We start from the raw sequence: 13,047 nt of genomic DNA on the forward strand, positions 1-13,047 counted from the left end.
TAAAATGATTATGGGATGAACCTGAGTTAAGTGCATCAAAAGATTTCTTAATTGTTGACCTTGACCACTGTGAAAAAACAGCCAAATTTCCCCCAATTTAATTCTTTTTTTTATTTTTTTAAACAAATTCACACTTCATAAAATAGAAACTAGAAGTAAAAAAGCATCGAGCCAGTTGAGTCTACCAATGTGGAGCACTGCTCGATTAAGTAAGTTGAAGGGGGTGGGGTTGAATGAGCCCCCCCCCCCCCCCCCAGTCTGGATAGGGTTAAGAACAAGATCGACCAATTATCTTTTTCACCTCACTTTCATCATCATAATCGTTATCATATAACAAAATTAGGACACCCAACATAGCACAGGATCATTAAATCTGGTTTTCCCTGGCAACCGGGAGCTTTTCAATTCATTCGCATTCCTTAGAAAGCAGCGAAAAAACAATGCTACAGTCTACGAAAGACAAGCATTGTCAGTTACAGTATAATTATAGATTGGGAAAATACCGTAGAGGCTACAGCAAAGGAATTGTTTTATTTTGAAGAAGGTGAGCCCAAAATTTCTTACTTTTCATCATTTCTTTGCCATGACAAATTAAACAGAGTTTTAGATAGAGTTTTCAATAGAAAATAGGCTAGCCAGTTTTTAGTTAATTTTAAAGTATAATAGAAAGATCAGCTACCTTGGTTTATCTGGAATTTAAATTAGAAGTTTTCATTTAACCTAATAACTCTCCTTTTCATAAAAAAGACCAGTGTAATGTTGTTGGAGACCTTTTAGGTTGATAATCTGAATATGCCGAGAATTCTTTCAAAATGTTTGTTAAATGATCCCGAATTTCCCAACCTTTTACTTAGGGGTATTTTTGCAACGTTTCCAAGAAATTAGTTTAAAGGAATTTCCCAATTTCGTTTATCGTTGCCCTTTCCTGAAATGCACCAATCGCTGGTTGCTCCCACTGGTTGCTCAACGTAGCCATTTTGAAATTGGCAACTCTCGTCTTTTGATCATATGATCCACTTGAGAACGAGACTAGACCTAATCATGTCAAGACATGCCCCGAGGATATGTGCTGTGATTGGTCGCTTTTTTCGTAAAGCACGCTTTCTGCAGTTGTGGTTTCAGTCCTGGTACTTGTTGTTTTTCATTAGTAAACCGGGGCCTGGGAATACCCCTATAACAGATGAATACGAGACTTGTTAGAACACGTTCCGTTGAACCATTGTTTAAAGCCGCGTTTTCCTTTATGACAACAGAAAGCTTCGCAATCGCTTGCAGGAATCACCGGTTTAAAGACCTTCAAAAATAATCTTCGCCCGAGAGCGAGAAGAGATCACGAAACCTGCTTCAAAGGCTGGGTCAGATTTCAGCGTCAATTATTCCAAGGTAAATTTTTTTTGCAAGTTCTTCTAATGCACATTGCATCAGCTTTTGCGATTTTCAAGGCTTCTATGTATTGTTCGCTGCTGCAAGATTTGTGATTAAAATATATTCACAATTGTCCGGCATCGCTAACGGATATGCAATTAGCTCGAAAGGTTCGTAGCATCAATTTTCGTTCCATCGTTAAGTGCCTGTGGGATTTTCACTTTTAGTTTTTTACGACGTATTAGTCATTGTTTATTTACACGATTGCGTGATAAATCAAAATTTTTTGCCAGTTTATCATGACGCAGTTCCATTTCTCTGCCTCGTTAAAATGCTTTTCTTCCGAACGAGGCATTTGAAGCAAACAAATGTTTCTAGAACATACGAGGTCGGATTCTAGAATGCTGTTTACAAGATTTTTTGCAAGGGATGTCATTTGCGTCATTTAAATATTGTTCGCTGTAGATGTACTGTATTGTTTTCAATTCTGAGTGAATCATCGGTGAAACTCTTTGAAACTGCCTTTGTGTTTATGGATTCAAGATCTTTTATTTGCAGCCTTTTTATTTAAAAAGAGCTATCTGGTTAAAATCCGCTATATATTTGCAACTGGGCCATTGTTTTGCTTACAATATAGATCTAAAGGACAATTGAGCGTAACGTCCAAAATGTTTGAACTGCGCAACATCATTGTTTCTGGATCACTTCGTGTTCTTTTTGCGTGACGTTTTTATTCCTTACCCAGGGCGTTATAACGAAGTCAAATCGTTTCAAATCGTCAAATGGAACTTTCTCTACTATCAAATTCCAAAGAAAATCTAAAATAAGAACTCTTCATCTTCTTCTAAAGATTATTTGAATCTTTTATTTGATTTTCGATTAGATGATCATGAAATCGCAATAGATCAGAAAAAAGCTTTTTAGGCCAGTTTGGCTTTTTTCCCGACTGCCTTCAGGAAAACCTACAATAATGTGAACAAATGCCTCTATCTGGAAGATCAAAATAAACAATATACGTTGCTATGAGAAAAAACTTTGCCTATTAAAGCTATTCACGAAATCATGTCGCAAAATCGAAAGCTGCTTTTCAAATGTGAAAGTTGTGCGTTGAGCTCGATAAGCTAGTATGTTTATTGCCTGTTAATGTGATACGTTTCTGGTTTCTGGCAAATTGCAGTTCTCCATATTATTCCGTAAATGCTTTAAACCGGATTTCCAAATCAAAAACTTGCTTTTGATTTGGGCCAAATTTGTTTGCATGCACCTCAAATGGTTCATCGTGTGACGCTTAAATGGGAAAGGTCATATAGCTACATTCATTTTTGCAAGGGTGAGATAGCGATGTACAGTAAACACCCCTGGCTGCCTTACTTGCCCTTCATTGTACAAATGACTACAGACATACTAAACGTAGATAAATGGTGTGACTCATGATTTCTAATTTTACAAATCGCGTAATCACAGGATCACGTGAATAGCAGAATGGGGACTGGGCCCAATCTTGTTATCAATGCCAAAACAAGCACCGACTTTGTACCGGCATGCTATCGTTGCCACGACAATGATCGCATTCAAAGTTTGCCAGCCTCATGAGAAAATTTCAGCTGGGAAAAATAGTTACGTAATTGTATATATTACTATTTTGACAGTGACAGATTCGCTTCCCACCAATTTTGAGTATCATGAGCCAAGGTTCTTTTACTGAGAGTTGAAAATAATTCTTATTTTTTGTTCCAAGTAATTGTTACCCGAAAATTTCATATGATAACGTTGAAGTATCTACTGGTTCAATCTGGGGATTTCCCGCAGCAAATTTTGACCCTTTCCTACTTTCCTTCAGCCAAAGAAACATCTTGAATCTAAACCCTTCTTAGTTTTGTACCTTGGATCTGTTCTTGCACGCTTGCTTCAACCCTACTGTTTTACAGATGCAGTTACCGTACTTTTTTTACGGGAAAAGATAGTAAAGGTGCTAACATGAATAACTTTTTCATAAAAAATAGGAAATTCACTCAAATAAATTACTGCTCGACATTCTTGTTTATACTCGACATGATAGTCCGTTCGAAACATGGAAGCAGGCGCCGCGGAGCAGGGGGGGGGGGGGGCTTTAGCCACTCAAGTCCCCACTTTTTGCAAAAAATGCCAAATATTAAGCAACAAACTGCCAGCAAAGCCTCTTTTTATACGGTTTACCCCCCCCCCCCCTACTTTTTTAGACCCCCATTTTTCTCAACGCTCCGCTGTGCCTGGGAAAGTGAGTGAGATAATATTCCTACAGTACTAGCAAGGGGAATACGAAAACGTCTTTCCAAAGTTTTGAACAAAAGTTGCAAATATTGATTGGCAGTCAAGCCGAAGATATTAGAATATTTTGACAAAGACCTCTCATTCTCCTCGCATTTGTACTTGGTACACCAAAATTTACACGGTCAAGCATCATGATACGTAAATACAAACTAAGGAAATTAACACAGGCAAGCTTAGAATATACAGGGAAGTTTACAACAAAAAAGGAAAAATGCTTATAATCTTAGCGTGTGGATGAAGGTCTTTTCCAGCATTTGTTTACAAAAAATTAATTCCGGTTATTTATATAGCATGGATTAAAGATTTTTGAGCCTATACGTAAACATATTACAATAACAAAGGTTCATTTGTAGTTAGTCATATTTTCATTTTCATTTCATGCAGAACTTCTTTCGAAGCGGATCTTGATAACAATCAGAGATATAAAATAAATCACTCTGGTTAGGAAAAACACTAAATCGTACTAAGATCATTCTGTTGTTAGAGGCGCTGACTACAGACCCAAGGGTCCGTGGTTCGAGCCCCTGGCATGACCAAACTTTCACCCAGAGTGAGGAGAATCGCCAGCTCTCTGTAATTCCAAGCAGAGAAATTACGAGGTGTGGTCACATCAAGAGGAAGGACCAGGACACTGCTCGATAAGCATAAGCTTCTCAGTTTCCTAAAAACTACCTTCGGATGCTAGGTAGAAAAAAAGAAAAAGAGAGAAAAAAAACAATTGCAAATTTATGATTTTTGAGAGTGCCACTTCATGAAAGGCATGCCTAGGGGTAGCAATATCGTTCTTAACATGTTCACTAATATGAATTTGACAGAGCTAGATCTTTTTCATTTTTATCATTGATGCGCAATGCATTCTGGGTAATCTAGCAATATGACATGACGGAGGCCGTAAATTCACATTCACAAAAAGAATAGTTATCTTGCTGTTTCTCAGTTGTAGAAAATGGTAGGAAAGCGTTCATAGATATCATTCTAACAAAAATATGTCTGCCCCATGATGCTTCTTTTGTCTTCCGGGAAAGGAAGGTTTATCTTCAAACATTGTGAGGACGAAATGAAAAGCATTGTTTTCTTATTGATTATATATTTTCAACATCAAGTTGAGTTCTATCTTTGCTAAATGGGGCTGTTTTGCATATGCACAAGCTCCCATTGCCTCATTTCATTGCTAACTCCCCGTATGCCACTCTTTACCTTGTTTTTCACAAATCAGGCGCATTCTTTAAGAAAGGACGCATTCATAAGGAAAGCATTACTATAATAGGCAAAAAACTGGATTGGACTCTGCTAATAGATGTGAATACATAAATTTTGACTTGTTTTCTTTAAAATGTCGAAGTTGTTATCAGTTTCTCTAAAAAGTTAGCATTCTACAAGAATCAAAATCATTAATGAACATAGGCTCGTTCAAAAGCAAGATAGAGAACATAACAATGACAGGCTGCAGCTACAGACTGTGCAGTCCTTGCATTCAGCACGTAAATTACATGAACTTAGCTGCCTACCACCTATCGCCTAGAATTCATTGTGTTGCTTCAATTTAATCTCAGATTTTGGCTTGCAAATTGACCTATCTGGACGATTTCTGTGTGTTTGATATTTTATTTTTTAGTTGGTTTTGATTAGTCTGTTAGCAGAGGTGTTGCCTGTGCAAATTGTTAGATTCTTTTTGTTACCTATTTCTCCAAAGTATAAAACTTCGAAAATGTACTGATAGCGATAAACAAATTCATCCATTTAATGTGCTCAATTCCTGCCCAAAATTGTCTGTGTATTCTCAAATGGCTCAAGACTTCAGTAGAAGCAGTTTGGCCACGTTGTGTTCATGCCGACAGGAACGCCGTTTTGTCGGCAAGTCTGGGGATCTACACCCCATCCCAACCCCTAACTTTTGCCCCAGGCTATAGACTACTGTTAATCAACATGTAAAACAACAAACCAAGAAACTTTAAATATTCGTTGTTAACTATTCTTTTTTCATTGCAACTACATCCTTTCTCCTCCTATCCCTCTTCTCATCCCACCAACAATTACCAAACCATGCTATCTTTCTTATTCAAAAAGCTCTTTATGCGAATCAGACTTCTCATTTTTCTCTCAGCCCAACTTCCCCTCCTCTCAAGTCTGAATTTGGCACCACAGACAATTATTTTTATACGGGATTCAGTGATAAAATTTATTTGCAATAAAAGCAAGATACATAAAGTAAATGTAAATATGATTTGGAGGATTATATTGGCTCCTCTTGGCAGACAGTTTTTTACCGAGAGAAATATGATATTGCATTAGGTCAATAGAAAACGATAGAAAGTCATTTTGTAGCAGGGATAAGGTAGTACATGTCTGAACAGGCCTTTCCAGTAGCCAGCTGCAGCTTCGTTTTAATAAAGAATTAAACCATTGCGTCTGTTATAACACAATGAAGCGATTAAGCGAATAATAACCCTGACAATAAAAGGCTTCTTTTCACATTTTGGTGTGTAGGGTGTTTCTTTTTAGAGCACATCTCTGCTCTTCTATCAACTAACTATTTCTGTTTTGCGGTTACTGCAAAATTTAGCAAGAGAAGTAATCGCTGTTTACATCGTCCTTACGTAATGTTCTATTCCAGGTGCCTCCGTCATTGTAAATCGATCTAGTTTAAACAGCTGTTGCATAAAATTTCGCTATGGTGTTCAGAAAGGGGACGTGTTGATGCCTTAACTGATTTTGGAAGAAATTACCTGTATATAGTTAACCAAAGGGAATTCCAATGCTCTAGCTTCTTCAAGTGCTTTATCCAATTCTAATGTTATTCAAAGTCATTGGTAGATGCAGACATTTGCAATATTCGAACTGGCAAAGGTACTAGGCGTCGTTTATAATAAAATTTAGACCAAGGCTTTTCTGGTCTTTGGGAAACTAATGTTGGATTAAGCAAAGGGATCCAAAGGTAAATACAGTAAAACCCATATAAAAGATAAAAGAAGGTGCCTGGTTACGTTGTGGTTTAGTGCCTGGTTAGCGGGAAATTAATCTAAAGACTCATAAATTTGCAGTTTTATATGGTTTTTTCTGTATGCGTTTCTTAATTCACCAAGTCAGTTTTTTAAGAATAATTTTTTCTGAATTAATTTATGTGTTTTTATCTAGGTTTAAAGCCCGTTTAAGGACAGTTTTTATGAATGTGCAATCCTTGCCAAAAGTCCCTGGAACACCCTGCAGTCAATGAAACGTTTTGATGAAATAAAAGTTTCTGTCTATATGATACAGAAATATCTCCCTCCCCCAAAAAACAATGTTGGTTGAAAAGCCTCTATTTACACTAGCTTATAGGGTTACATTAGTTGAATAGTTGAAGCTTTGAAACTGTTGTTATTTAACATTATTTTATGGGGAAGAAGGGGATCCTATTGACCTTTGGCAACCATTCATTTAGCTGTTGCCTTTCCAATTTTGTAACTTTCTATCATCCCTGCCTTTCAGATTCCACGAACATTGGCTTCGGTCATAGCCCTTTATCAAATTTGGATGAATGATGGGACACGACCATTTTTCACTCCTGCCCCCTCCACTCCAACCACTTTCCCTAAACCAACTTGAATTGTCGTAGGATCTCACATTTTTTCGCTTCTCTAGTTGTCTGTTACCTTTTTCCAAAACACACGCCTAAGATATGACCATATGTCTGTCTGCTCGCTCTGTCCACTTATTTGAGGCCGCCCTGTTTTAAGAAATCCCTAATAAATACCATCTGCGAAAACAATATTTTGCCTCGAGGCTATACGATAGCTTGGAAGATCCAAGATTATTCCTAAGCTTTTAATGTCATTTACCTTATAAACAGTTGCTTATTGTTTCACAAGGAAATCGCCCACTTTTATTGTCAATTTGTTTGCCCAACTTGTTAACCGCATAACTGTTTTCAGCCTCCGCGTACTGTGAACAATGCTATATTGTGAGCGTGTGCGTTATTTATACTTAATAACCTTAATTAGAAGTTTTGGTTAAAATTAAGATATCGTGCAGCAAATGTGGCGAGGCAGGTATCAATGAGATTCGGAGAGCGTTTCGCTATCCGGCTCAGTGGACCAGTGTATATCCATTGCTGTGCAAAGCAGGCTTGTTTGGTACGGATATCAGCCCCCTTTCTGTTCTCTGTCTCTTTGTCCATCTCTGATTATCTTATCACCCAGCTCCTCTCATTTTTTTATGCGATACTTCCTTGTTAATATTGCAAGTAGATCGGTGTTCTAAGGACTGTTCTGTTAAATATCAACTGTTTACGGAAAGTGGATCTGATTCATATTTTAAAATTTATGAAGCCTTAACCCTTTAGTCAACAAAATTGCAGTTCACTGCGCTGGCTTTGTACCAATAAACCAGGGTGTCAAACTCAATTGCATAGGGTCTGAATTGCAAAACGTACTTTAGGTCGCGGGCCGAGTAGGATAAACATTTCTTGAACACACTTTACATACACAATAAGATAATATGATCTCGCGGGCCAATTTTAATTACACGCTAGGCGGGATGTGGCCCGCGGGCCTTGAGTTTGGCATATGTGAATTAAACTTTGAAAATATAAATCTAGCTTTTTCTCAATACTGCTGAGCCCTGTTGGAAAAATTGACTTAAAAAAATTATTTTTCTTAAAGTACGAACTCAATTTATAAAAATTTATAAGCTTCCTTAAAGATAGCTTTTCCAACTAAATTTACATTTGTCGTCAACTCCTCCTTCGCACTTGTTTTTAAGTAGATGATTAGCTGGTATAATCCATGCAAACCGTTAACAAAAAACAGGCCTATTTTTAAAGTTTATAGACTAAGACGCGCAAACAAAGACTTTTTACAGACTGATATTGCGATGTATTTTAAGTCATTATCACCATCATCAACAGAACACGATTCTATCGAAAATCTCGACATATTTAGGAATGTCTCTCAGCAGTGTCAGTGTCTTCCACCTTCGCATGCATGTCTCCAACCCGTTCCACATAACTTTAAGTTAAGCCTCTTAAAGTCTTTTTTCGTAACTAAACATTTATGGCTACCGTACATCCTCGAATTGCCCCCCTCAAAGAAGCCCCCTTTGAGAAAGCCCCCATCCTAAAACGACAAATTGTTAATAATCCCCCCCCCCTCGAATAAGCCCCTACTGCTACCGTAAATCCTAGAATTACGGAAATCCCTCACCTAAAGCTGTAAGATCAAGGCATCCCACTGTTAGGGGCCCTTCTTTTCAGTCTAAAAGAGGTGATGTTTGGCCTTTTTTAGACAGGTAAATGCCCAGATATCCTCTAACCCTAGTAAATGTTCTTACGTTCTTCTCCCATCAATAGATATTGTTCCGGTATCTCTATTAACTTACACGATATGATTAAGAGATGTTATTATCTTCTAAATGATCAGTGTCCCTCACTTGTTGTTTACTGCAAATTTTTTAAGTCATCTGTGGAATTTCAGTTGTTTATCCCCTGAGACTTTCTGTTATAAGAACCAAATGCATATGAACCTGCAAACGTTTTCCATTATGGACGTTTCGTTATGTAGCCCTGGTAACACACTGTCCTGGGAGTGCTCTCAAGTGACAGTTTTGTGGACAATAATGAAGTAAGTCAAACAAACGTGAAATCATCGACACGCAGGTGTTTCCCACTGTTTCTTAAAATATATTTTATCCCTTTGTTCTGCGTTTGAGGTTTTGCCTGAAGATTAACACTGGTTAATTTCCAGATGACTTTTCGTGTTTATAACTGATGATCGCACAAAATCCCGATCTTCCTCACAGCGTTGACTGTTCTGTAGCTGACTCGAAGCAACAAAAATGTACACAAACTTTGTAGAGGCAGTCGACTACCTGATGAGTATCAAGTCTAAGAAGCCAATTGCAGGGACTGTCCATTACATGTACCACGGAAGTGCCAAAAAAGCAACGAAACTCCTGTGTATTACTCCAGAGAATATGAAGAAAGTTGGCACAGGTCAGAAAAAGGTCACGATGAGCACTTCCAACCACATCGAACCAGCCCCAGACCTGCGATCAGAGAGGAGGGTGGTGGGACGTCAACTGGCCCACATTGGTGACAGTTTGCTAGAGAGCCCGGATGCACTGACCAGTAAGCAAAAACGTGGTATAATTTTGTCATTGGCAGTTGTGAGCTTGGCTGGAGTTGCACTCATCTGTTTTGCTAAAGATGATAAGATGACGTAATTTGGAAACTAGAAAGGAGCAAGAGACTAGTTCGAAGAAGTTTATTGTCAATACGTTTAGTTAAAAGCAGCTTTAAAGATTATAGTGCTTATTATATTTGAATTTGAGTAGAGCAAAGGGCTTCTGGAATAACAACCTAGTAGCCTAGGGGCCAATTTGGTCCAGCTTTCCTTCCTGAAACTATCGCAGAAGAATGTTCAAGAATTTTAACCAAGCCTCGTTTCCACGGTTGGTCGTCTCTCGGTCGGTCAGATTTAGCGAATCGTGAGCTAGATAGCGTACAATCTCCCCCTTTATTAATCTTCCCCATCATCAGGAATTTTACTTTTCATCAGGGTTATCGCAGCAAAAAGTTCAAAAAGTTCAAAAAATGTCAAACGTTAGTTGATTTTTGTGTTGAAATGAAGATTGTTGGGAACGCGAACTGAAACGCCAGCATTCGTTATTCAAACTTCTACCCACAATAGAGAGGCTATTAAAAAAGGGTAGACTCAAACATCGATCAAATGTGTAGTTGTACGCTCTTTAGAGTTCACAACTTTGTTGAATCACTAAAACTAAATTATTGCAAGACTTTTTTCCATTGAATCCTCTGCAAGTCAGAGAATTTCGTTGCAATCAGCACACCCTAGTGCTACACACTCTATGGAGTGCACAATCAAAACTATTGTTAAGTGTGGATATTTGAATAGGTATTTTGTACAGCGTTACAGTTTAGAGTAACAAATCTTAGTTTATTGGCATATTTGGTTTAAGCAAATTTGTGGTTTGGAAAATTTTTGTAAGTTTAGCTTTTGGTCTCTAAGATCATTTCAAAACAAGATGTATATACTGTGTAAATATTGCTTGTAATCGTGAAAGGAGAAGGATATCATATTGCCAAACGGTGTAAGAAAACTACTTATTCCTATTGAATCCAAGAGTGATCACGCGTCAAAGAAGATTTAAAAATGACCAATGGTGGCATTACAAAAGTCACATGACATCAATCCAATTTGTTTTTGAGAATGATATTTCTAACTAAGAAAGTTACAATTTCAACGTTCCAATATTATTTGAACGTGATTGCTCTTTGATATTTTCAAGAGATAAAAACTTGCTTATGCGATTGTTTAAATTCTGTTTTATTTATTTATCAACTGCTTTGTTGTGTTTTAAATATTGCCCTGTTGTCATTGGAAACAATCCTATTATTGGAAAACGTAAAATAAGTTGAATTTCATAACAAACTGAAACATTGCACAAATCTTACAAATGTATAAATTTATTCTTGGAAAATCCCGAAACTTCGATAACAACAGGGCAATAACTGTTCAAAGAACTATATTTACGGTGCATTAACTTCTTATTTTCAAGATAAAAACGATAATGCAATATGACTTTTATGTTTGATATCTTCTACGCATTTTGAATTAGTTTTACTTTCATTGTTAGAATATGCCCTTTGGCAGTGGAAATATATTCAGAGAAACATTGAAGCAGTATTAGAGGAACTTAAAACCGAGAATTTATTTCTTACTATAAGAGAGACTAAAGGCTTTAGAAGTAGAAAATAGTATGTCGTTATCGTCCACCCCGTTTCTTGCAGTCACTAGGCCATCCAAAAACTTAGGCAGGTCTTTAGTAATAGACAGGGTAGCTAACCTTCTACAAAGAAATAGACAGGGTAGCTTACCTTCTATGTTTTGGAAGTCCCCTTGAAATCCCTTAAACCCAAAATGTATATTCGATATTCTGAAGCAGTGATTCAAACACGTCCTCCTATGAGCCTGAGCAAACTCTTTTTCCAACAGATCAAATTTGCCTGAAAATGAGTAACATTTCAGAATCATCTTGTGGTCAAAATATATTCCCAAGGGGTGCCTAGTTCTTGCTTTTCTCGTCCCTTGTGTTACTGAAAATCTTGAATCTATTCATTTATTGTAAGTCAAAAAGTCATAGGAAATGGAGACCGACTTACTCGAGGACTCGAGGGGCCCCTACTTGTTTCGAGGACTCGAGGGGCCCCTACGAAAGTTCTTTCTTTCCTACGAGTATGCCTTCAAAGACCAATGGATGCAGTCCCCAGTTGCCCCCATACCACACCTCCCCCTTCAAATTTCTAGGAACGCTTCAGATAAAAAACCAACATGGCTGCTAACAACCTACCCAACCTTAGTGAGCTATTAGAGTACTTTACAATGCCAAGTTTAGATGCATTAGAGATTCCATGAAAATAAAAACTACGGTAGTTTTGGATTCAAAATGTATATTTCTTGTTGTTATTGTTGTGTTTGAAATAAATGTGTTTTTTTCTGTATTCATTTCTGCTTGTGATTCGCCAATGTCGGAAGAGACAGAGATATTTCCAGGCGTGACTTCAACAAATATTCGTTTCCAATCAGGTACCTCTTTAAGAAAAATAAGTAACAAAACATCATAATTCTGACGTAGTGAAATGCTCTAATATGGCACTTGAAATCAGATCTATTTTTTTTCAAGACCTGCAAATAGAAGCTGGAAGTATGATACTGAAAGGATCCTACTGGCTTTTGCCATTCTGAAATTATCTTATTACATTGCAAGTCTCTTTTTACATCGATAACAATTCTCAACAACAGTTGGTTTTGGAGAAGTAAAGTAACCATGCAGTTTTGTAACTTCAACTAATGGTAACTTATTAGTGCGTTTGCTGGTGAATTTTTCTGAAGCAAAGGCAGATTCGTTAACCATTTCTCAACCCCATATTTGATAAAAGCAAAAGATTTGCACGGGACAGCCATTTTCGTACGTTTACCGCCAATAGAAGCCTTATACCCCTTAACCACAGGAAAGAGCCCTAATAGCAGCTAACAGGGGTTAGACAAAACCACATTTTTTGAAAAACAGGAAATACAATTAGGTTTTCAACTTCCCTATCTCCCCCCTTAAAAGAGATGCATTTTCTTTGATTTAGCAAGTTGAGAAACATAGAGCTAGCGATATTAGTAGTTGTATTATTTCGCTCTGTTATAAAATATTTCACTTTCTAATTACCGTACTTTCTATTTTCTATTTACAAGCAAAATTTCAACGTTTTATCATAAAATTTCAACTCAACAAGACAACTGTAACGATATATTTGCTCAAAATTCTACAACAAAGTAATTCATAATCAACAAAGTTGGACATTTTAGATAAAACTTTGATATCCAA

General features: G+C 37.2%; 1 protein-coding gene across 3 annotated transcripts; it reads left to right on the forward strand.

The window, feature by feature from the left end:
* The first annotated feature begins 1,196 nt into the window (after positions 1–1,196).
* LOC135683620 (uncharacterized) lies at positions 1,197–12,156 on the forward strand. 3 transcript variants are annotated; one of them, XM_089109294.1, is made up of 2 exons: positions 1,197–1,383; positions 9,396–12,156. In XM_089109294.1, exon 2 carries the CDS (start codon positions 9,487–9,489, stop codon positions 9,871–9,873), a length of 387 nt encoding a protein of 128 aa, XP_088965420.1. In that variant the 5' UTR covers positions 1,197–1,383; positions 9,396–9,486; the 3' UTR covers positions 9,874–12,156. The 3 variants fall into 3 exon arrangements, with proteins under 3 accessions (XP_088965420.1, XP_088965419.1, XP_088965421.1); XM_089109293.1 differs by having other exon boundaries at positions 1,205–1,383; positions 9,451–12,156; XM_089109295.1 differs by lacking the exon at positions 1,197–1,383 and adding an exon at positions 1,398–1,535 and having other exon boundaries at positions 9,451–12,156.
* Positions 12,157–13,047: the final 891 nt, after the last annotated feature.

This window comes from Rhopilema esculentum, chromosome 7, assembly GCF_057945365.1.
Source record: "Rhopilema esculentum isolate cy_ngs chromosome 7, ASM5794536v1, whole genome shotgun sequence".
Lineage (NCBI taxonomy): Eukaryota > Metazoa > Cnidaria > Scyphozoa > Rhizostomeae > Rhizostomatidae > Rhopilema > Rhopilema esculentum.